Source organism: Trichoderma virens, assembly GCF_000170995.1.
Source record: "Trichoderma virens Gv29-8 chromosome Unknown TRIVIscaffold_82, whole genome shotgun sequence".
In the NCBI taxonomy this organism is placed as follows: Eukaryota; Fungi; Ascomycota; class Sordariomycetes; order Hypocreales; family Hypocreaceae; genus Trichoderma; species Trichoderma virens.
The window spans coordinates 615,972-640,206 of record NW_014013667.1 but is presented as its reverse complement, the minus strand read 5'-3'; the positions used below and the strand labels follow the sequence as shown (position 1 = coordinate 640,206).

The 24,235-nt window shown below is 34.3% G+C and overlaps 7 protein-coding genes across 7 annotated transcripts; 4 read left to right on the top strand and 3 right to left on the bottom strand.

Moving 5' to 3' along the window:
- Positions 1-4,392: 4,392 nt before the first annotated feature.
- On the bottom strand, positions 4,393-5,574 carry TRIVIDRAFT_193285 (glycoside hydrolase family 18 protein; the record flags this gene model as incomplete). The annotated part of the gene is made up of 2 exons (XM_014098609.1): positions 4,393-4,482; positions 4,534-5,574. 2 exons carry the CDS (start codon positions 5,572-5,574, stop codon positions 4,393-4,395), a joined length of 1,131 nt encoding a protein of 376 aa, XP_013954084.1.
- A 55-nt stretch (positions 5,575-5,629) lies between these two features.
- Positions 5,630-5,890, top strand: TRIVIDRAFT_9045 (uncharacterized protein; the record flags this gene model as incomplete). Its single annotated transcript, XM_014098422.1, has 1 exon — positions 5,630-5,890. A coding segment is annotated over one exon (261 nt), but the record flags the coding sequence as incomplete, so codon positions are not given.
- A 1,052-nt stretch (positions 5,891-6,942) lies between these two features.
- On the top strand, positions 6,943-10,175 carry TRIVIDRAFT_123114 (uncharacterized protein; the record flags this gene model as incomplete). The annotated part of the gene is made up of 6 exons (XM_014098608.2): positions 6,943-7,942; positions 7,994-8,109; positions 8,152-8,566; positions 8,623-9,001; positions 9,242-9,416; positions 9,486-10,175. Coding segments are annotated over 6 exons (2,775 nt in total), but the record flags the coding sequence as incomplete, so codon positions are not given.
- Positions 10,176-11,514: 1,339 nt separating this feature from the next.
- TRIVIDRAFT_46993 (uncharacterized protein) lies at positions 11,515-12,915 on the top strand (the record flags this gene model as incomplete). The annotated part of the gene is made up of 1 exon (XM_014098607.1): positions 11,515-12,915. The coding sequence occupies one exon, from the start codon at positions 11,515-11,517 to the stop codon at positions 12,913-12,915; it is 1,401 nt and encodes a 466-aa protein (XP_013954082.1).
- Positions 12,916-16,285: 3,370 nt separating this feature from the next.
- TRIVIDRAFT_46790 (uncharacterized protein) lies at positions 16,286-17,369 on the top strand (the record flags this gene model as incomplete). Its single annotated transcript, XM_014098606.1, has 4 exons — positions 16,286-16,438; positions 16,497-17,011; positions 17,071-17,148; positions 17,195-17,369. 4 exons carry the CDS (start codon positions 16,286-16,288, stop codon positions 17,367-17,369), a joined length of 921 nt encoding a protein of 306 aa, XP_013954081.1.
- A 110-nt stretch (positions 17,370-17,479) lies between these two features.
- On the bottom strand, positions 17,480-19,097 carry TRIVIDRAFT_193283 (uncharacterized protein; the record flags this gene model as incomplete). The annotated part of the gene is made up of 3 exons (XM_014098605.1): positions 17,480-17,933; positions 17,965-18,819; positions 18,883-19,097. 3 exons carry the CDS (start codon positions 19,095-19,097, stop codon positions 17,480-17,482), a joined length of 1,524 nt encoding a protein of 507 aa, XP_013954080.1.
- Positions 19,098-20,262: 1,165 nt separating this feature from the next.
- TRIVIDRAFT_224543 (uncharacterized protein) lies at positions 20,263-20,501 on the bottom strand (the record flags this gene model as incomplete). The annotated part of the gene is made up of 2 exons (XM_014098604.1): positions 20,263-20,342; positions 20,417-20,501. The coding sequence occupies 2 exons, from the start codon at positions 20,499-20,501 to the stop codon at positions 20,263-20,265; spliced, it is 165 nt and encodes a 54-aa protein (XP_013954079.1).
- Positions 20,502-24,235: the final 3,734 nt, after the last annotated feature.

Here is a 24,235-nt window from a genome sequence, read left to right as displayed (position 1 = left end):
CTTTGGAAAAGACAGGTGATACGTCATCAACCACAGATTCGTTGCCTTCTCCTACTAGAATATGCCATTCGCCAGATCCTCAATTATACACACGCAATGAAACTCAATCTCTTTATGCAAACAAATTTTGCGAATATTTGGGAGATTTCTGGCAAACCTCGTCGAATTCATTTTCAATGTCCATTTTTTTAGACGAGAATAATAACCAACTTGGATATGGATACTCTGTCGAGTGGCTCTTAAATTGTACGAGTAAAGCTTTCCCACAAGATTTTCAAGCGTATTGTAGCCAAATTATGAGACAAAATTATATCCAATGTATTAACGGAGGAACTGGTGGTTTCGCTGATTCGAACTGTTTAAGATTACGCTATAGACCTTCTCGCTTATATACTGTTCAAAGCATAAACGGTACAGCATATTATTAGTCAATAGTATATTAAATAGCGATATTTTTTTGTTATTGAGCTAGTATTCTTATATTTCCAATTTATGATTTCAGAAATAAATAGATATTCTAGATAACTCTGAAAATTTATAATTTATTACTATATATACCAAAATACATATATTTGAGTTTATTGTTATCCCTTATCAATGGCAATGTGTTTTATGTTATTAACTAACGTTTATATACTTTGCTAATAGCTTATCATAATTTTAGAGCCCGTAATTAATCGTTCAGCATTTTTATAATCCACCTTGATGCCTATTAAATATTTATTACAATAGCCCTCCCAGATTGTTCCATTCTTCTCCAATAACACAGTGCTTATCTCCCCATAGGGCTGTATACATTGCACCTCGATAGAGAAACTGTTAAGGCAATTATAGAGTAATCGAGATGGCCATATGTGTGATGTATTATCTTGCCATAGGTAATGAGTTTTGCCGCGGGTGAGTATAAGTTGTCCCTCTTTTAGGTGAAGGACTAGCGTTGTAGCTTTGAGATGTATTTTCCGGGTGTTTTGAGTTGTATTCGTAAAGTTATTACTAGAAGAGCCATCGAAGACTTCATCATCACAGCCCCAATCAATAAGATCTTCTGGTTCACCAAACATGATTTGTCGCAAAATGTAGCTGAATAGTAGAAACAGGCTGATTCCGTACGGGGAACAAACGATCTAACTAAATATCAAAACCGTGCTAAAGGAAAAGGGGAGTTAATTACTTACGCCCCAATGAACCACGATACTGACCCAAATCTGCCGGCGTGGGAATCACATCTGCTAGCCCTATGTTGCAGGACGAATAAAATAGCGAATTTTTATGTACGGTATACATAACTTTACTTTGAATTTAAATATAACCAAGCTTATCCAGTTGTATACTTTTGGACGTACCTATATCGGATGTTTCTCTTATATACATACTGTACTGTATTTAAACTTAACATATATGTAAACAATTATATAAATAAGTACTACAGTACATAATAAATTGAGCATGTTTAACCTTATGAATATTCTCTTACCTCGCATTCTCGGATATAGTTAATATGGATGAAGATATTGCTGGGGCGTCGAAATGCATCTGCTTATATCAGAAACTACACCATCTTGAGAACGAACTCAAAGAATATAAGAACCGCAATGATGTCCTAGCGCATGCGCTTGACGAGGAATCTCTAAAGCGGGAGATGGCGGAAGCCAACCTCTATTCCCATAAGGAGGCGCTTTTAGAAAAAAGTAACGAACTTCAGGAGCGGGATCAAACAATTGAAACTCAAAACACACTGCTTGCGTTTGCCTGGGCTGAAAGCCAAAATAACTCAGCGTCCATAAGAGACCAAAATCAGAGGATTTCATTTCTTACAAATCAAATTGAGCAAATGCGGCCTGAGAAAATACAAGAGTCCAGTAATAGAAGCGTAAATAAAAAGAGAAAATTTTCTCCATAGTTTTTAATATAACGCCATTTCTACATACAGTAAAAGCTTTAGCGACTAGAGATCTATTGAAAATTCCATAAACTAAAACTGTAATATTATATAATGTAACGCGGCCCCCTTCAACGATCCTTTGCAAAGCTATTAATAAAAAAGACCTTGAGCAGTGGCTCGATAGTTGTACAATTTGATGCATGAGACAGATTCTGCCTTAGCCTAAATTTACTTCTGTTTCCTGCCACGCACATTCTTAGCCACACTTACTTCAAAACACTGAGTGTAGTCTCTGCAGCGAAGCCTTGATATTTGAATAAGGACTTGATTCCCAGTTTCTATTGTCTTGTGCACTAAGAGCCTCCTCTTTCTCCACACTCTTTCCAAAATTTAGCAGTATTTTTAGGGACGGCTTATCAAAGGCGTAACACGCATACCCTTTTCCACGCTATGGTAATGGCCTATACTTCGCTTTTTATTTTCTTCTTTATAATCTTAGTTATATATAAGCTAAAAATAAATTTTAAAAAACAGTTATATAAAGAATTTTTAAGTTATTTTATTCTTTTTTAAAATTGGCTTTATTTACCTACTGCAACGTCCTTAAGAAAGCAGGGTAGGGCCTAAGGCAGGTTTCTTAAAGTAGATTTAGGTAATTAACATTTGCCTTAAATCCAATATTGCAAATAACTTTTAAAATCCATAGTTTTCGAAGCTGAAAATCAGCATGTGGATTTTTTCAACAGGTAATATGGTATATAGAGCTTTTTGATAGAAATTAACGACGTTGGCATACTCGGAATTTTTAAAGAGTGTGGAGAAAGAGGAAGCTATTTTTGCATAAAACAATATGTAGTTGTTTCAAATATTTTGCTCGCGCGCTGTGGAAAGAAAGATCTTAACTATTACAACGTTTAAATATGTTGTCTTTCGCATTCATCACGTGTTTTCTTTCTCTTGCATTCTGTTGCAATTTAAACTCGACTCAAATTGGCCTTTGGCGGGTTATGGATTGCGATACTGTGAGCAAAACAGCCGAGGCTCTTAATATTACTCAGGATGAGATTAAGAGATTAAATCCGAGCTTGATAACCTGGTTTATTACTCCCGGAGATATTTATAAAGTACCATACAACCCAACAGTATTACCCCCAGCAACTTGGTTCACAACACAAAACTGTACCCCAGTCCTTCATTTAGGATATACAGACTGCGGACAATTTCATTCAGCCAACAAGACAATTTTACCAACTAAGACTAAAACTCTACCCGCAGAAATCGCTACTGAAGAATGTGCGTCGCATACGTCGCGTACGTCAACTTCCTTGTCAGTGACTTCAGCAGCAGCATCATTAAGCCCAGTTCCGGGTCTTCAAACAAATAGCCCGCTGTGCTACCGAGACGGTAAACCGTCTAATGAGGAAGCTTTAGTCATGCAGTTCATAGCTAGTTTTGCTTGTCGGGCTATGATAAATAAAAACGTCACTTTGAGAGACGAACGAGATAACCTCTCTTTTCTTATGCCTTTTGAGAGTGGCTCTGACCCTGACTCTGACCCTGACTCTCTCCGTCATTACTTCACCATACGCTGGACACCAGATTGCAAAGATCCTCAAAGTGTGACGCAGAACTGTTCACAAATCATATATAAAATTTGGGAAAATTGTAAGTGATAGTTGTCAATTAGGCCTGATATATTAGAGCTGATCTATGATGTAAAATAGGTCAAAGTTCGAAAGGAGGGTTTTCTAAATTTGGGTGTCTAGTTTACGATTATGAAGCCTTAGCCGATCAACACACTATTTCATGTGAGGGACCATTAAACCCTACTGGTTCACAGACAGAGTCTTGTACAATAAAACAATAGCGTAGCATAATGCTGCATATATTTATAGTTCCTGGTATATACCGTATTCTCCCTTGCTAGAGCTGAAGATAAAATTAGTGTGATTAAAATATTCTTTTTTTTTTTTCGGTAAGGGGTAGTGGTTCTCTATATCAATTCGTAATGGAGATACCGAGATTTTTTGAAGGCGACCTTTGCAGCAGAACCTTTGGATAAGATTGAGGAAGCTGTAAAACAGTTTGAAGAGGCTCTAAGAAAGACTTTTGATATTAAGGTAGAGCTGAAGGGTGCAAACAAGAGTTAAAACGGATTTTAGTCATAGATCTTGGAGTATGAGTTAGTTTATCTGTCACAGTAATATCGGGAATTTGAACTATATAATAGAAAATTTATAACAACTATAGAGGTCAAATTAATATCAAGATGAGAAGTTCAATGCTGTAACAGTTGATTTATAATAACTATATATTTATTTATTTCTCTCATCTCTTTTTCTAAGCACAATTTAGCACTGAAGCCCTATGAGGTCCTACATAGCTATAGCGATTTATGCTGTAATCACCACTGTTCAGAATAGAGGCCATTTAAGAACTATTTTTAATAGCTTATCTAAGAATACCTTATTTCGCCCTCTAGCATGGCCAAAGTATAAATATGTCAATGTTTAGTGACAAGATGACCACCACTTGCTTAGTTGAATACATTGATACGGCGGTAGGCACAGTGTTGGTCCAGTATAATCTTGGCCACCGCACTGCTTTAAGTTAGTTTCTGAAAATAACTTAACATGCTCATTCTACCATACCTGACCCCATATAGGCACTTTATCTAATATAGATGACGTTGTTTCTAGTGGTGGTGTATAAGCTGCCTGTGCTGATGCGGTAGTTCGTGAGCTTAGCGGTGATGACATGAGCGATTCTGAATGCCCACAAGCAGATCCAGTAACAAGGATATGATGAATGTTTTGTGCGTAAGTGCATCCGTTATTAATATTTCCATCAGAATACCCAGCGTCCCAAAGCATAACACCTCCAAAATTCTGTTCACTTTTTTGGCTATTAATATGGGTAGCTAACTGTTCCGGAGCGATATAATATTGTGACCCACTGTCTGAACCAGTTGATGCGTTTACTGATGCAGGCAAGCCAATAAAAAGACTAGCATTTCTCGACTGCGTTGTGAACAAAATATCCGTCCAGTCTTTATAATTAAAATTTTTGCCATTGTCAATAGCCAGAGCACAGTTATTGTTATAAAATTGAATCCATAAATAGTCAAACTCGGAGTTTTGAATAATAGTGCCCATGTTAGTTTCAGGGAGAAAACATTGAGGTGCCCCTGTAATATAGTATTTGTTTGAGGAGTCTTTGGCAAAATTGGAGCGTAACTGTTTAATCATATTTTGATAATATTGATTGTAATTGTCATCTTGATGCTCAATATCGAAGTCGAAGCCATTAACGAATGCTTCGCCAAATGGTCTTGGTGCAGTACTGTTTGGTTCATTGCCATACATGTCCCATAAGGATTGCCCAACATCTTCAGCTTGACTTGCCGATTGCAGAGAGATTGAACTATACCAGCCACCTAAAGAAATAATAATTTTGACGTTTGCAGCTTGGCATGTTTTAATATCTGATGCTATATTATTACAGCCTTGGATACTTCCGGAGGCACCGATAGAGCATAGGGGACCAAGCGATCCTGAAAGGGTGTTACCGGGTAAAAGATTATTTAAGAATGCTAGGACAATAATATCAATTCCAGATATTGAATTACAATAGTCTGCGAGACTCTTTTCACCAGTATATTGACCCCAGTAAACCACAGTTTGAAACTTCATGTTGTTAATCGTAAGAAAGTGCTCCCAGAAGAAAATATTCCTAGAAAAATACGCTCCTAGGAAAGAGAATGCTCCCAGGAATGAACACGTTCCCAGGAAGGGAAATATTCCTAGGAAAGAGAATGCTCCCCGGAAAGAAAGTGCCCCCAGGAAAGAAAGTGCTCCCAGGAATGAACACGTTTCCAGGAAGGGAAATATTCCTAGGAAAGAGAATGATCCCAGGAAAGAAAGTGCTCCCAGGAAAGAAAGTGCTCCCAGGAAAGAAAGTGCTCCCAGGAAAGAAAGTGCTCCCAGGAATGAGCACGTTCCCAGGAAAGAAAGTCAACATAGGTAAAAGTGGCCGAATATAAATTTATATAAAAAGCTATGCAAAAGTAAGCAAGTGCAATCTAATCAAGTAAAAAAGGAAAAATGAAACAATCAATAAATAAGCACCAAGATTTAGAAAAAGTTTGGGAACGAGCTAAGTGCCTAGACAATTATTACAATATTTGTGGAATTGGTATTGGTTTAAGCAGCTTAGTGGGAATAGTGCCTTTGTAAGTTACTCTTTTCTTGCTTTCTTTTTAATACATAAGAGAAAGGTATGCTAATACCCTATAGAGTGGGTGATTTTCTTGATGCTGGTTTAACACTACATTTAGTATATATGTGCTGGAATATTAATGGTGGCATCCCTAATATTATTAAGATAAGAATGCTTGTGAATGTATTTCTTGACTTCTTATTAGGTTTATTACCTGGGTTAGGTGATATCCTTGATATATTCTTTAGGGCAAACATTCATAATGCCAGGTTACTTGAGCAATATTTAACAGAAAAAGACTTAAATTCTTGCTAAGAGATATATAAATTGTCTTTTAAAAATAACTTGAACATAGACGTGATGTAACATTCTTTGATATCCTCATCTAGACCAATACACAGGGGATCTCATAATGTATTAAATGAACAGCATTTCATAGTCTATATTGGGTCAACTGTAGTTTACAGCCTCCTACTTCAAGTGACTGTTGAGCACATGTACGTTTTAATGCTTACTAATATGCATACTCATTTAAAATACCAGAAGGTAGATACTTAACATACAATGCTATGCACAATATTACAAATGTAGTTTACTGTACATTATTGAAACGGGCTGGATTAAATAGCTTGTAGAATTTGTCCACTTGTGGCCTTTAGAAGCTTGAGGGTAGAATCTAGTATTATATAAACTGATGACTGGCTAACAACCGTACTTCATTTCGTCTACACTTTAAGAAGGTGTTAGGTTTACAAATACGTTCCAAAACATTCAACTATTTAAGTATTTGGAAGCATAGATAAGAGATATAATATTACCAAACTCATTCGATGTATAGTACTAATAATTGCAATCACACAAGATGGCTAAGGCTATGGAGAAAAGGGAAGCATATTATGCTAGAAACTTCAGACAGGCCCAGGCAACTGCTCAAGGATTTCCGAGATGTAAACGACCCTACTGGGGTTGTTGTATTGCTCGGTAACCAAACAAAGACACTTGCTAACTTCAAGCCACGAAACAGCCATATTGGTCGACAAAAAGCTAATGGAGAATACCATTTATATACTTCATATCTGCGAAATAAAAAACCAATCATCATTAGCGATGGCAACATTTTATCCCATAACAGGTTACCCAGGTCATGTAAGCTGCAGTCTTGTCATGAGGTAGTAGATAGGGTTTTCATGGAAGAAGAATCCTCAATGAGGACTGCTGAAGCATCAGACAGTGTATACCATAGATTAATATCTCCCTTTGCGGACGTGGTCTGCATCTTTGTGGAAGATGTCGGAGGCATCGACAACACAATACAGCGGCTTAAGGCGTGGACTAGTAATGGCCAGCCGTCTACACTTTACACCAAACCGGCACTGATTCTTGTTGTCCCAAGGGGCCAGAAAATTCAAATGGAAAAAGCATTTAATGCCACTCGTCTGCTCGATCACTTCCAACGTATCCGTGTGGTTACCGTTTGCCTTAGCACTCGCAAACTAAGGTCCAGGAGTGTGAAGACAAAGCCGAAGCAGTGTATTCCGCTTCTCAGAGAGATAACCAAGTCATTGGATATCGTCCAACAAAGCCGTTCGAGAGCAGGCACGCTTTTCTCAGCTCGACATATTGCCGAGTTTCTCTTCACTGCATCAAAAAATGACATCTGGTCTTCTTGGGAACCATTCAACTTTATTAAAACTTCCAGAATGAATAATCCAATTTGTACAGGGTTTTCGACCCATCTCACGGAATTTTTTACTCATTTTGACGACGAGGCCTTGAAGCACTTTGCACTTCCTTACGCTGCCTCTAGCATGATATTAGATCAGTATCCACCGGGGATGCATTGTAAGCTCGTAACCTCTTCACCACATGCTTGAAAACTAATCTCTCTTCAAGCTTTCAATTCCCTTGATATTTTTGATAGTTTATATCACGATGCATGTGCCCAAGCATCCAAGGGCCTAGTAGCATACCGACTAGCAGCAAATCTCACAGTCCCGGATTTAGACATTGTTTCTTTGATTAGAGCTGAAATACGCGAGATGTATTTTAAGTACAATGAATTGGGATCTTCAAAGCAATTGCAAATGAATTACCTGGCTCGGTTCTATGGGAATCCAGTCTTTCCCCTTTCAGGAGAGACGTGCTTCAGTTGTCTACGGCGCAGACCCATGTACAAGCTACCATGCGGGCATTGGACATGCCAGATATGCGTTAAGATCTTTCATACTACCTGCCATGAAGACCCCTGGCTGTTTTGTGTTGATAGATGTGTACTCTGTGGAATTGAAACTGCTAAGCTTCGTATTCGAATTAAACCAGACACAGCAACACCCCGCGTGCTAAGTATAGATGGTGGGGGAACCAGAGGTCGTATTCCTCTAGAGTTCCTCCGAATATTGCAAGATTATGTTGGATTACCCATGCCAATACAGCGAAATTTTGACGTTGTATACGGCACAAGCTCTGGTAATCAATTCACCCGTTTTTGACAGAGAATTATCGAATATATGCTGATTGAATAGGTGCGTTAATTGCCTGTGCGCTAATTATCAACGGTTGGCCTATTGAACGGTGTATTGAATATTTCGAGGAATCATCAATAAAAGCGTTTGAGAAGCGGCCGTTATTTCAACTCTTTTACTACCTTTTTGGTTACATCCCTATCCTATCTCCAGCTTTTCGTTTTATAATGTCCCTATTAGTCGGTAGCAAGTATTCAGCTAGAGAGCTAGAAATGATACAGCAAGAGGTGTACGGCCTGTATCAAAGCATCATGGATTCTAAGGAGGCTAGTGAAATGGGAACGTGTATGGGAGTAACACTTACTAGCACAGACGATACAAGCACCTTTATAGCAACGAACTATGGTGACGCTGGTAACGACTGTGAAAGAAATGGCAAGTAATGGATGGATTGGCAATGGCTCGATTAAGAACAATTCTGACATTAATAAAGATTACAGCGTTCTCAAGCCGAGCTACGGTATTCACAAAGTTCCTCTATGGGAGATGTAAGTGCTCAGACTCTCTCTACGCACAACGGCGAAACACTAACGCAAGCAAGCCTCCGTTGTTGTACTGCAGCTCCATAGTAGGTAAATAGCAAATGCTCTAAATTCTAATATTAATAAACGTTCTCTAGCTATTTCACGCCACATCACATAGATGGCATTGGTACTTTCCAAGACGGCGGTCTTACTTTTAATAACCCGGCCCCGATTGCTCTAAAAGAAGCAGCAGCCTTATTTCCAGCTACACCTGAGCCCAGCATAGTTGCATCCTTTGGGACGGGTACGACTCGAACCAACCACCGCGGCGTTAGACAGCAAGAAAGACGGAATGAGCAACGCATGCGATGTAAAAAGCATCGAAGGTGGTGGAAAAAGCCACTGGCTTGGTGGAAAGAATTATATCCAGCTCGGCTAGCCCGCGCTGTTCGTAAGCACTGGGACTCTGATAATGCCTGGAAGCAGCTTATGAGTCATCAAAAAGCCGGTGGTCGTGGCGAATTTTTCCGATTTGACGTCGAGTTTAAATCTCAGCTGCCTGCTTTAGATAATGTTAGTAGTATAAACGAAGTAGCTGGGATCGCTCGCGAAGCTGCCCTTGGTTCAGCCGCCATGAAGCAACTTGGAAGTTGCCACCGAGCGGAGTTATTCTTTTTCGAGCTGGACGTAACCCGCCCACCCTGCTTTGTAAATGGTGTGTATGAGTGCGTAGGGCATATTCAATGTCGACTACGAGCTGGAACTGTCGAATTTGATACTTTCATGGATCAGTTACGTCATGGCTCTGCTTCATTTAAATGTCAAGGGCGAACACAATCTGGATCTTTTCAAAGGGCAGGGAGGATAGGAACTTACGGCAACTTTCGCCAAGAGATAGCTTTTTTTATATCGAGTCAGCAGCAGCGGCTTGAAATCTCTCTTGTGGAAGGGAACCCACCATCCATCTGCCACATTAGTGGCTCTCCTTTCACGCTAAATTCACTAATTAAGCAACAAAATATCGATGCTTGTTTCGGTACCATGGATCATCAGGAGAGAGTAGCTGGGGGCAATTCTACATATCCGTAACAAAAAGACCTCAAAATTATTGCGTAATACGGGCAATTTAGCTGGATCAGACATAAAATGAACACAGATAGGAAGGCTTTAAACGATTTTCCAAGTATATTACGCTTCACACACAATGTAAATGTAATTGAATATATAAAGCTACCTGGATGCTTAAAAAGATAGGTACAGCCAGTTATGGGTAATCATTGATCTTACTGTCTTACTATTAACGATAACAGTCTCTGTCCTGTTCTCCATTGCCTTAATATATCTTTCAAAAAGGCATCAGTCATAGGCGTCTTTATTTTCATCGTTTCCTTTCCCTCGCTTAAACAATTCCATATTAATGCATTGAAATCATCTGGATTAAAGATATAAGTTCGGTCATTATCTTCAAAATTTAGTGTATTGCCATTTTTCTCATATTCTTGAAGGTAATTGAGGGCCTGGTAGAGGATTATAGCACATATAAGCCATTTCCCCTCTTTCACTGCCGCCATCTTCCTACCATCTCCTGCATCGTCAACAATCTTCAATCGTGCAGGGATGCCAATAAAACGTTCCTCACCAAGGACAGAACGCATATTTAGCGCAGTTGGTAAAAGATTAGTCTCTAAGTCAACTGACGCATTAAGTCTGAAGAACGGCGCTATTAATCTTAAAAGCTGACGATGTAGACTTGTAGAGTGCATTTTCAATATATTATCATCCGTATTTTCATCCGTAAAATAGCCATCCCTTTCGGCTAATGGAGACTCCCGCCGGATGAAATTACGTTTTACTCTACTGCCTATGCAGAAGCTGTGGTTTTCACTCAATAAAGGCTTTCTCCGAACGAGCTTATCCCGAACCGATAGTGAATACATGGGATGTGATTGTAAGCATGGACTTCGATGTGCAGTAGCTAATATCTCAAGGGCATACATATAATCACAAACAGATTGACTACTAACTGTGCCCTGAAGCAGTATGTACTAGCCAATCCACACAGTTAATGTTCGGGAATCAAAAGTGTCTATTCGAATTGACTTCTATAAATAAAACTGCGTCGTAAACTTAGCAGACTGCTCCGTAGTGAATGCTAATATTATGCCACATAGGTACAGTACATAGTTACTTAATAGGCTTTTGACGCGACTTGTAAAGTTGTCTTTCTTCAACCCCAAAATCCGTATGTAGACAACTGGGCTTATTTACGGAATGGTATTTAGAATAAGCAAAACCCCGTACAGGTATATATATAAAGGATAGAAAACCAATTTCAATCAAATATTATACCAGTCTTTCAATTATATGTATTATCTCATATTTTAATAGGCTATTTAAAAAATTTCCGATCCGAGAATCCTTTACCAAGATGCCACTAGACTGCAGTCAACCTGAAGGGTATAAAGCGAAGATGATTGAGCAACTTCGCCCCAGTACCCGAGAAGAGAGGGAAAAATGGATTCAACAGGCGGATTATAATCTTTTTAACCTTCACGGTGATCAGGTATATATTGACCTCCTTACTGATAGTGGCACCGGCGCGATGAGCCACTACCAATGGGCTGCCTTAATGCGAGGTGATGAAGCATACGCTGGGTCTACTTCTTTTCACCACCTTAAGGAAAAGGTTCAGGAATTATTTGGCTTCAGTTATATTGTTCCCGTTCACCAAGGCAGGGCCGCCGAGCATGCATTAGCCCAAGCGTTGCTTAACGAAGAGAGTGTTGTGCCTGGCAACACTCATTTTAATACCACCCGAGCTCACATCGAATATCGCCAAGCAACTGCCATAGACTGTGCTATAGAGGGAGCGTTTCAGATTGAATATCAACATCCCTTTAAAGGAAACGTTAACTTACTTAAACTCGAAGAAGTCCTCCAGTCTTACAGTGGTAATGTACCGATGATTATTGTAACAATCACATGTAATATGAGCGGTGGTCAGCCGGTGTCTATGCACAACTTACGGCAACTAAGAGAAATTGCTAAGCGCTTTAACGTGCCAGTTATTATTAACTCTGCGCGCTTTGCAGAAAATGCTTGGTTCATTCAGGAGAGAGAGCCTGGATATGGCAGCTGGACAATATCAGATATCGTCCGGGAAATGTACCACAACGCCGATGGTATGATAATAAGCGGCAAAAAAGATGGCCTGGTGAATGTTGGAGGTTTATTTGCAACTAATAACAGAGATTTGTTTAATAAAGTCCGAAAGTATATTCTCCTCTGTGAGGGATATCAAACAAATGGCGGACTTACTGGAAGAGATATGGAGGCGTTTGCAGTCGGATTAAATGAAGTCACTCAACAGAAGTACCTAGATGACCGCATCAGTCAGGTATATCGGTTTGGAAAGATGTTGATTGATGCGAATATTCCTGTCCAGCAGCCTATTGGCGGTCACGCTATTGTAATTGATGCATCTGCCTTCTTACCACACGTTTCGCAAGAGGAGTATGTTGCCCAAACATTAGCTGTGGAACTTTACGTGGAAGCCGGCATTCGAGGGGCAGAGATGGGTGCATTACTGAGTGGCAGAGATCCAATCACTGGAAACAATCGACCGGTGGCGACGGAATTCCTCAGACTGGCTATTCCGAGGCGAACGTATACGAATGACCAGCTTGCCTTTGTGGCCAACGCCCTTCGCAGAATACATGATCGGCGTCTCACGATTACAAGGGGCCTTTACATTGTACACGAAGACGTAAACTTGGGGCATCTTACCATTCAAATGATAAGAGCTGAAGAGAAAACCGTAGCTGTCTAGACGTATATATAGGACACAGTAGGCTGTGTCGTATAGTATTGGTTCCGGGTTACAAAGTTTTGGGTTATCTTACATACAAAATTACAATATCTATACAGATATAGGGTTAACCGAAATAAATGTCCGCTTTTTAATTTTACTAAACTTTCTTTAAGTATAAACTATTTTCGCTATATATAACTTATACTATTTTCTTACTATAAGCTTTAAATACCTATTAATTTATTATAATATAGGTTATATATATAAAAACTATTTTTACTTTACTACCCTTTTATATTATAACCCTTTAATATACAGCTTATTATACTTTTATTATTATTATAATTATTTTTTAATTTTTTAAATTATAGCTAAAAAAAGCTTATTATAAAATAAATTAATAATATAATAATTAATTAATATTAAATATAAGTATATTTAAATTTTATTTTTAATTAAAAAATTAATTTATAAAATAATTAAAAAAGCTAAATATAATAAATATATTATTTATTAAATTTACTTAAATATATATTAATTTAAAACTATTTAATTATTATTAAATAAAATTAATTATTAATTAAATATTATAATATATATATAAAATATATTATATAATAAATTAAAAAAAAATAATAAATATATTATAAAAATATAATATTATATTTTTAAAATAAATTTAATATAAAAGTATTATATAAATTATATTATTTAATTTTTATCAATAAGTTTAAATATAATTTTTTAATAATGTAATAATAAAAAAAATAAACTTTTATAAAAATTATATTAATAATTATTATAAAGTTTAAATATAAAGCTAAATATTAGTGTATTTTAGCTTATATTTAAAATAAAATTATATTATTTTATATTTTTTAAAGTTTAATTAATTATATTATATTTAAAAATTTTATTAAATAATTATTTTAATATTATAAAATATTTTTATAGTTTAAATTTATTTTAATAATAAATAATATAAGCTTTTATAAAAAGTAAAAATTAAAAAAGCTTTATTTAATTATTAAAGTTAAAATTATTTTCCTTTTATTATATTTATTTAACTTAAACCTTATAAAAGAATACTTTAAAAAAATTAAATACTTTATAAAAAAAAATTTTATAATATTAAAAAGCTATTATTTAATTATTTCATTAAATAATATATAAATTAAGTAAATATAAAATAAAAAAATACTAAAAGTTATTTTTATTATTTTAATATTATAATAAAATATTTATAAAAAGTTTCATAATACTTAAGAAGTTATTTATTATTAAAAGTTTAAAAAAAGCTTATATAAATAAATTAAATTATATATATAAAGTAAAATTAATATATAATATTATAAAAAAATATAATAAAAAAACTATAAAAAAAGTTATTTAATATTTTTATTATTTATATAATTTTAATAATTATTTAAACTATTATTTATTTTATGAATAAATTTATTTATTATTTTTCTTTTAACTTTTTATATTAATTTACTATATTTATTTATTAATATATTATATTTTATAATATTTTCTTTAAAATAAAAAAAAAAATTTTAAACTTTAAATAGTTAATGAAAAAAAAATACTTTTAAAATATAAACTTAGTAATAATATAAAACTTTTTTTTTTAATTTAAATTATTTATTTATTTATATTATTAATTATAATAATACTTTATAGTTTTATTTTTATAATTTATAATTTTAAGCTTTTTTAAAAATAATATTATTTTAACTTTAAATATTATATTAATAATATTAATTTATAGTTTTTTAATTTAATTTTTTCTATTTAATAAGTTTAATATTTTATTTTAATAATATTTAAAAATATTATTATATTTTTTAATTTTACTATTACTTTTAATATATTAAATTAATTTTATTAAAATATTTTAATAAATTATATATTTATTTTTAAAGTAAAATTTTATTTATAATATTTTAATTATTATATATAATAATTTATTTATTTAATTAATTATTTATAATATTTTAATTTTAGCAGTTAATTTTCATTAATATTATTTAATTATTTTCTTTAAAAATAAATATAATATAAATAATTAACTTCTTTTTATTTTAAATAAAGTTTAATTAATTATTAATTTACTAATTTATTTTATTTTAATTAATATTAAGTTTTAAAAACTATATAATTATATATTTAACTCTTTTTATATTTATAAAAATAATAATTTAAGTTTTATTTAGTTTATAAATATTAATTAACTTTTTTCTTTTAATAATTATATTAATTTTAAATTTAAAATTAATTTTTTAAAATATATTTAAATAATAATTAATATTTTATATTATATTTTTAATAAATTTATTATATTTCTTTTTTATAATTTTAAAATAATAAAATAAAATATATTAATTAATTTATATATATTATAAATATATAGTTATAATTTATTATTAATTAATATATTTTAAATATTAATAAATATTTATAAATTTTAAAAAAGTAATATATTTAATCTAAAATTAGCCTTTTTTAATAATCTATTATAAATAAGAAAGCAGACACTTATTTTAGCTAAGTCTATAGATTAAGAAACTATCTTATACTTAATATATTTTATAGAATAGAGAAGCAATAGGCAAGATCTGTAAAGCAGTTTTTTTATTTATTTTATTTTATTTTATTTTTCTTTAAGAGAAGTTGTATTCATTTATTAAGAGCTTCTATTGGCTGTCTCTATCAAAGTCTTTTAGATATTCCGAGAAACAGTATGCCTATCCAGGCAGTCATTAAGCCAGAGTCATCCGGCCCCAGTTTATCCGTTCTGCATTTAACACTCTCATTTGCTTATGATAAGCTCGCAGCGCATGCATTTCCAGAACGGGTTTTCAGAGAATTTTTGGGAGATTTTGGTTTTGTTTTTCTTGTTTGATGCAATGCCTCTGTTGGAATGTAACTTGGCAGTAAAGTCCTATTAACGCCACGGACAAGCGCGCTCAGGGCCCCATTCAATACAAAGTGGTCTGTATTCTCTCCCGGTATGCTATTTTTCAGTAGCGGCTTCCACTTCTGGCCCTGGAAATTCCGGATATCGGTCATATTTGAAAAGTGTAGTATGTAATATTTGGTGGTGTAAGACAGGTTGGTAATATCTCTTTTTTGTCGTTTGAGGGTACTGTAAGCAGCTTATGTAGATTAGGATTTATAAGTAGTACAGTATAGCTGCAGAACTGAAGATTTCTCAAATGGATGTTTGTCAACAAAAAGCTTACTAACAATACAGTACATATATCTCCATAAAACAAGGCCATCTCTTCGTCTAAAACTGGATATCGAAGACTTTCTGCAAGTCAAAAAGGCTAATATATACCCGGTCGAACGTATTAAAAGATTCATCAATGGTGCATAAATCGCAATGAAGGTAAACCCAGGGAAAGGCGAGACTCTTTTAATTATTCAAATCATATGCCTGTCTTTTACATTACTTTTAGTGGGCCTAAGGGTCTATACTAAAAGGAAGATTTTAGACGGGAATAAATGGGAGGACTACCTGATGTATTTTGCTCTTGTGCGTCAGAAAAAAAGCAAATCCTCCAACATAGCTCAAGAAAATAACAGAAAGGCAGCTTCTATACAGTACGCAGAGTGCATTTGTAATGCATGGTGTAATTTTAGGAGGCGTAGGTCAACCAATATCACAATTAACAAGTTCTCAGATTAGCATAGCGCTCCAAGCGTGGTATGTTGGCGAGTCGATTTATGGGCCGCTATCAGCTGTTGTTAGGACCTCTATCGGCATATTTATATTACGTCTCTCAGCCAAAACGACAAAGGCAGGACAGGTCAAATTTGTTTTATGGGTTTCTCTTGGCCTTACATGGTGTTTTACAGTTGTATACCTATTTATTAATGTCTTCCAGTGTTCACCTGTCTCTTTCTATTGGAAACAGATTGAAGAGCAGGATATCCATGGTTCATGTTCAAATTCAAAGCGAGTACCAATTGCCGCTATCTGCCATAGCGCCTTTGCGGCTCTTTGCGACATTGTTCTTGGAGTTCTACCAGCTTGGACTCTCTGGGGGGGGGAGTTCGAGCCTCATAAACGCTTTGGTCTTATTCTTCTTCTTAGTTTTGGTATATTGTGCGTTATCATGCGTTATCTAATAGTAAATTATGTGCACAGATCCACTAATGTTGTAGGGCCGGTTTCGTGATGATAGTGAGGATACCATTTATCCGTATCTTGGAAGTCTCCACCGACTTCCTTGCTGAGACCGTGTATGTGGATTTATTAGGTATTAAAGTTTTTTGCTGATTCATACAGTGACGTTGCGATTTGCTCTATTATAGAGCCATGCCTTGGAATTGTGGCAGGCTGTCTTCCAACTGTCTGGTGCTTACGAGGAAAAATTAAGCGATGGCGGTGTGGACAAAGACTGGTTCAAAATCGTTCAACTCGCGATTCAGCTCTCATTAGTACTAATTATCCACCACAATAACCAGTTATATACAACAGATTATACTTAATAATATCAAGCGCTGGCTTACATTCCCGCAGCTAAAAGATATAACCTTATCTACCATTTTGCTATAGAATAACCAATGCTAATTATCGGCAAAGCTTTTCGCATAAATCTAGCATAGCAATATATGCAAATGTCATAGCAGGGCCTATCGTCACTCCTGCACCTATCGAAGGTTTGCCGAAGGGCGATGCCGTTATGTTTCCGGATGCATACAAGCCGTCAATTACACCTCCAGCTTCATAAAGCACTCTCCCTTTCTCATCCGTTAAAAGTCCGCCTTTAGTCCCAGCATCTCCGGGAAATATCTGAATTGCATAGAAGGGTGAGACAAAAATAGGACCCATATTTAGATTTAGCTTCATGCTTTCATCGCCAATGAATTGTTGGTACTCATCTTCTCCCTTCCTAAAATAAATATCCCTTCCCTTTTCGCACATACTATTCCACTCACTAACAGTTTTTCCCAATGTTTTTGGCTGAATCTTCAGCTGCTTAGCAAGCCCGGAGAGAGAAGAAGATCGTTTGAGGCATCCACGTCTCATGAGCGGAAAGGGAACCAAGAGTATACTTTCCAAGGTACATGCTATCGAGAATCAACCGCGAAGGAGTTATGGCATCCGCAACTTGGTTATAATCCCCATATGGACGTGCTTCACTGCAAAAGCGATGCCCAAAAGAATCGACAACAATGCAATGGGGTTTAGACATCACAAACACGCTGGGTATTAAATTCCCATCTAAAGGATCTTCCATAGTAGGAATACCCCATGTCTCTTCCAATAAGCTGGTCTTTGCTCCTTTGGACTTCATTATATCAAGAACATACCCGTCGTCCCCGTTCAATTGAGCAAGCGTCCATTTCATATCCGTAGGCTTGTGCAAATATTTCTCACGCATCCTTTTATTACGTGCAAAGCCAGCGACAGCCAAGAACGTTGCTTGCGACTGCACACTAAACCTTTTATTCCCCCTCTGCAACTCAACCCCAACAACTGTATTCCCCTCCAACAGTAGATCTGAAAACTTAGTCTCAGTCCAAATAGTCACGCAATTGGACAATTTGCAGATAAGGAGCAACTGCGCAATGAGGGAACAGCCCATAGATAATGTTAAATTCCCTAGGTTGCCAGTTGGATTGGTATCAGGACTATCCTGACCAATTTGAGTGACTGGGGCCCTCAATCGTGTGGCATCCCCAAAACTTTCGAAGTACGGTATCTTCGTGTTTAATGATAAATCCAGGTATGATATCCAGGATTCTAGTGGCTCAGCATCGAATATTTCGGGATTGATTGTCCGGCCTCCAGCAGGCAGAGCTCCTTCCAGGCGAGGTTGATAATCAGGAAATTTTGACAGTTTCCATTTTAGAGTCTTATTCTCTAAGTAGGAGATCATTTGAGGACCTTTTTTTAAATACTCTTTCCTATTTTTGGTAGTTAATTTAGTGTGCTCGCTTTGGTCCGCGCCCAGCGCTGCTTCAAGTTACGTATTAGCCTTGACTTCTGTGTCGCAAATTCCGTGACGTTTAGCTATGAGATTATTCGGAATCCAAACTGTTCCACCAGAAAGCATTGTAGTTCTTCCAAGGGTGGCTCGCTTTTCAACAACTAATGTCTTGAGTCCTTCGGATGCAGCGATTGCTGCAGCTGTCAGCCCCGCAGCGCCGCTCCCGACGACCACAACATCGAAGTAACTGATCATTGTACAAGGAATTTACCGCAGATCGAAAAGCTATATGGCTTCCCCAGAGAATAGATTACATCGGTTATTACTGTGGTTACCTCCGTTTTATTTATAGATATACCGGATGCAAAAGTAGTATTACGACCATATATACTTAATAATAAGTAAAGAGCACTTGTCTAGAAGGGGATTTTAGTCTACAATTACTAATCTTAAATTTTAATGTACTTAAATATTCAACAACTTATCTACCTAAAATATAACTACTGTTTAAGACCAACAATTTCTCATTAAACACAAACCCCCATCTAAATCAATGGATATATTAAACTATGTTGATCCACCATATATCTATCCAGAAGAGCTTCGGGGCAATCTTCTCAATGTTATCAATAAAATTGAAAAGTTTCGATTCCTAGGTATCCCGGCTGCTATAGGTGGCTGCTTGATCCTCAGAGACAAGGGGAACTCTTGCTTTGACATTTTACCCATGGGGCCAATGAGGCTCTGGTACTCTTTGCTTATTAAAATTGCATACGGAAGCACAGCAGCGCGCGATTGGATAGAATTTTACACCGCTATCTTGGCATACTACAGTATGTGGCTTGACAGTGACAGACAAGAGACAAAGGTGTTAGATCCTGCGGTTTTATACATGGAATTGCAAATGATAAAAAACAATAAGGTGCCTTCATGGAAGGATGTTGCGAAAAATGCCCGGGAAATTCTTATTAACCTTGAAACTGTGCAACTACGAGCCGGAAAGTGGTCTGAAGATAAAGCCATTATCAGTCGAATGAACCAATACAAAGATAAAGGGAATTGGTGTCGATGTGAAAAAAGATTACAACTCTAATTATATTTAGGTTTTAGTTTAAAGAGTGTGAAAGTTGTATGTCTAAGTCTTATATATATTTATTCTCCGGGAGCCCCAAGTGTAGCCTTTGTTTTTAAAGGAGGAATAGGCGAAATATTGTCTGTTGGTGCAGTACTTTTTATTCCAATGCAGCGAATCTCCAATGAGCTTCTAGCACTTTTTGCACTTTTTGCACTTTTTGCACTTTTTGCACTTGAGTTGGCATTCTTTTGTACCTTTTTTCGGCGCCAACACGTAATTATAAAAACAAATAGAGAGATAGTGCAAGCCAGTCCAAGGCTAACAGCAACTCCAATAATAATAACTTTATGAGTCGCGTCTACGCTCCCAGTGAAGGCAACAATCCCACTTATTTCCGAGGGCGTAATTAACTCGAAATCCGAAGTCTGTAAAGAGGTAACAGTTGCTGAGTCTGCGGTAAGGGCTGAGGGCAATGACATTACAACTCTAGGGGATGTACCATTTAAACCATTAACAATATAACCGTTAGCTGCTGTCAAAACTACAATAGAGGCAGGTCCAAGATCGCTGGTTAGCGTAGCCATAATGTCATAGAAATGAAAGTTAACTATTCTGGCTCTGTAAGCTTGACCACTGGCCACTTTCAGGGGATGGGGCCCTGGATCGCGAAAACTTTGGCTGGTAAGCTTCAGTTTGGTGAATCTCCGTTGTCTTTACAATGTCAGACCCCCTTTCGCCGATATTTTCCTTTTTTTCCCGCTGCTTTTTGTGTTTTAGTGCAGTAATTTTACCTAAAGTGCATCCCATGTTATAAAACGAAAATACGCATTATATGCAGTGGCAAAGGTCTATGATCTATAGCAACTAGTTGTGCCGGCTAATGTAGATATATATGGCCTTGGGGGGGTTATGTATTAAAAGAAATTCAGATTGTTTATTTCTGTTTATTAATGGAAGACTTTACGTCCAATTGTACTTATTTATTCCATAGAGATAGAGACAAAAAGGGAGCGGAGAATTTTATTATAACGATTTTAAAACCACCCGTTCTGGAAAAAAAGAGAAAAACCACTTTAAGTTTTAGTATACATATTAAGATTAACTTTTTACTTTCTTAAGTTATTAAAATATTATACTTCAATGTAATGAACTAATCCTATAGGTTAGTATAAGTTAACTGTTCCTAAAGGATAAACCTTTAGGTTTTAGGTTTATATTAATAAAGCTGTTAAATTAATTATAAATGTAATTTTATTAATATTATATAATTAATATAAAACTTTTAAAGCTATAAGATAGCTAATTTTATTACTAGTTTAATAATAAAAAGTTAAAAGTAATTAAAAATAGTTAATTTTATTTATTAAATTTATTAATTAATTAAAATTATTAATATAAAAAAACTTAAAAAAAACTTTTATTATTTATATTTTAAAAATTAATATTAATAAATAAAATTAAAATATATAAAAACTATTATTAAATAACTTTAAATTTAAATTATTTTTTAATATAATTTATATATGTTAATTTTTTTTTAATTATATAATTATTAAATATTTATAAATTTTATTAAAAATTTATTTTTATTATTAATAAAAAATTTAATTTAATTTTAATTAAGTAATAATTATTAAAAAAACTATAAGCTAAACTTAATTAAATAATAATTTATAAATTATAAAATAAGTTAAAAAGTTAATTAATAAATATAATTTATTATTAAAAATTATAAAGGTTATAAAACGTAATTCATTATTAATAACTATAGTTAATATTATAAGTTAATTAAAAGGCTTTAAAAAATATTAAAATAACTACTATAAGTTTTATTTTTTAACTATAGTAAATAACTATAGTTTAATATTTTTCTTTATTTTTTTTATTTTTTATTTTTTTTACATTAAGTATAATACTGTATTATAAATAGTTAATTTAACTTTTTTTATAAATGTAATAATTGTTACAACCCAGCTCTTATGGTTGCAACAATGGGCCTATAGGGTAGGCGTCCCTGGATTAAAGTCGGCCCGCCCGACCAATTAGGAATAGATCATCCAGAAAATACAATAATCCAGTATAAGATCATTTAGGAATTGAGATAATCCAGCCCAGCCAACTGGATATATAAGTTTACATTCATGTCACTCATTTAGCTTAGATAGCCAGTTGTTAACATAGCAATTAGATTGGATTCAGATACCTCTCTACTAGCCAGTGACAAGATTGCCCGTCTACCGACCTGACCGCCCGCTAACATAAACCTATACTACCGGTTTATGCCCTATGAATAGCTAACCCTAGTTTACTATAGGAACACGGATCGTCACAATAATAGTACTGTAATTATATTTTAAAACCTATAGTTTAGTGTGCTTTTTACTGTTATATAGGTTTTTATTTAACATTGTAGTAGCTTAAGTTTACTATAGTATTTACACTGTTAAATATATTAGCTGTAAAAATTTAATTAAAATAGTTAGGTAAGTGAAGAGCTGTGTTAGTAAGTGTAGCTGTATTTCTGAACTCACGTAAAAGTTCTTTTATAATAGGCTTATTATTAAGCCTAATTTATATTAAGATACAATAGCTAACCTTTTATATAAAATATTTAAGGGGAAAGTATTAAAAAATTAACGCCTGGAGGTCTTATGGTATTACCCCTGAATATTATAAAGCAGTCGGTTTAAACTTAGCTAGGGGACTCTGTGCCAGCAGACTTAACTATCCTGCTTATTAAATAGTTAAATTTACTGTAATAACTTATTAAACTACAGCTATTGCTATAGTTAGAAAATAAAGCTTATAGAAGTTATTTTAATACCCTTTAAAACCTTTTAGCTAACTTATTAAATAAATTAATTAAAATTAAAACTAATATTTTAAATTATATAATTATAAAAATATATAAAATAAAACTTAAATATTTAATTTGTAATAAAGAATTTATAATAATTATAATTATTTAATAAATAATATTAAAAATATTATTATTTAAAAAATAAATATAAAATTATAATTATATTTAATAAATAATATTAAAAATATTATTATTTAAAAAATAAATATAAAATTATAATTTTAATTAATTATAAAAATATTATTTATTTTATTATTATTAAAAAAACTTATAAAAAAATTAATAAAGTATATAAAATATTTTTTAATTTTTAACCTTAAAATTAAATATAAAATTAAAAAATAAATAAAAATAAATACTTTTAGTTAATACTTTAACTATTTTTAAAAAATATTTATTATAAAAGTATAAGCTTTATAATTTAATAAAAAAAGAAATCTTAAATTAAAGTTATTAAATATTATATTTTATATTATTATTAAAGATATATTAAAAACTATAATGAAATTATAGTTTTATTTATAAAATCTTTTTAAAAAAAATTTAATTAATATATAAATAAAACTTTAAAAACTTTTAAAATATTTTAAAAAGCTATTATTAATATATTAATATTAATAATATATAGCCAGTTGTAAATAATATAAGCAACCTTGACGAAGTCTAAAGAAGATCTACTTTACCTCGCTCGTGACACTATTTACATTGCCCGAATATCCAGCCTTGTCTATCCGCTAACATAAACCCAAAACTAGGTTTGTCCCTTGGAAATCCGAACTTATACTAACCTATAGGTTCACGATCCGTCACACGTACATTTACTGAATGACAGTGAATTCATTGTGACCTTGAAGATATGAATAAACCGCCGCATAAACATCCGACAACATCAGCAGAGTTGCTCTCTGTCTGATAATTTCCTCTCTCTGTCCGATCATTTCCTCTTTCAAAGCCGCATTACTCTGTTCAAGCATAGCAATCCTAGAAAATGCGTTAGAGAGTCAAACTGGTAAACGTTGGTCCTGTATTCTTGCCTATTGCGAGCATCACGTATCTCTTCCCGAACATGCATATCAGACCTCGATGGCCTAGATGCGCTTTGTTAGCACAAGCTAGATATAGAGGATGATCAACCATACGTATGAGCCTTTGGGCGAGAATGGCGAGATGGTACTACGGTATACATGTCTGACGAGGCACCTGGTGAAGTAATCGGTGAAGTAATCGGTGAAGTAACCGGCAAAACACTCGGTAAAGTAACTGGCAAAACACTCGGTAAAGTAACCGGCGGAACACTCGGTAAAGTAACCGGCGGAACACTCGGTAAAGTAACCGGCGGAACACTCGGTAAAGCAGCTGACGAATCATCCAGTCCCATGCGTTGCCGAACAATTGCTGGGTTGATCATCTTTGCAGTGAATGAGGCAACACTTGAATAATAAAGAGTAGAAGGTAACA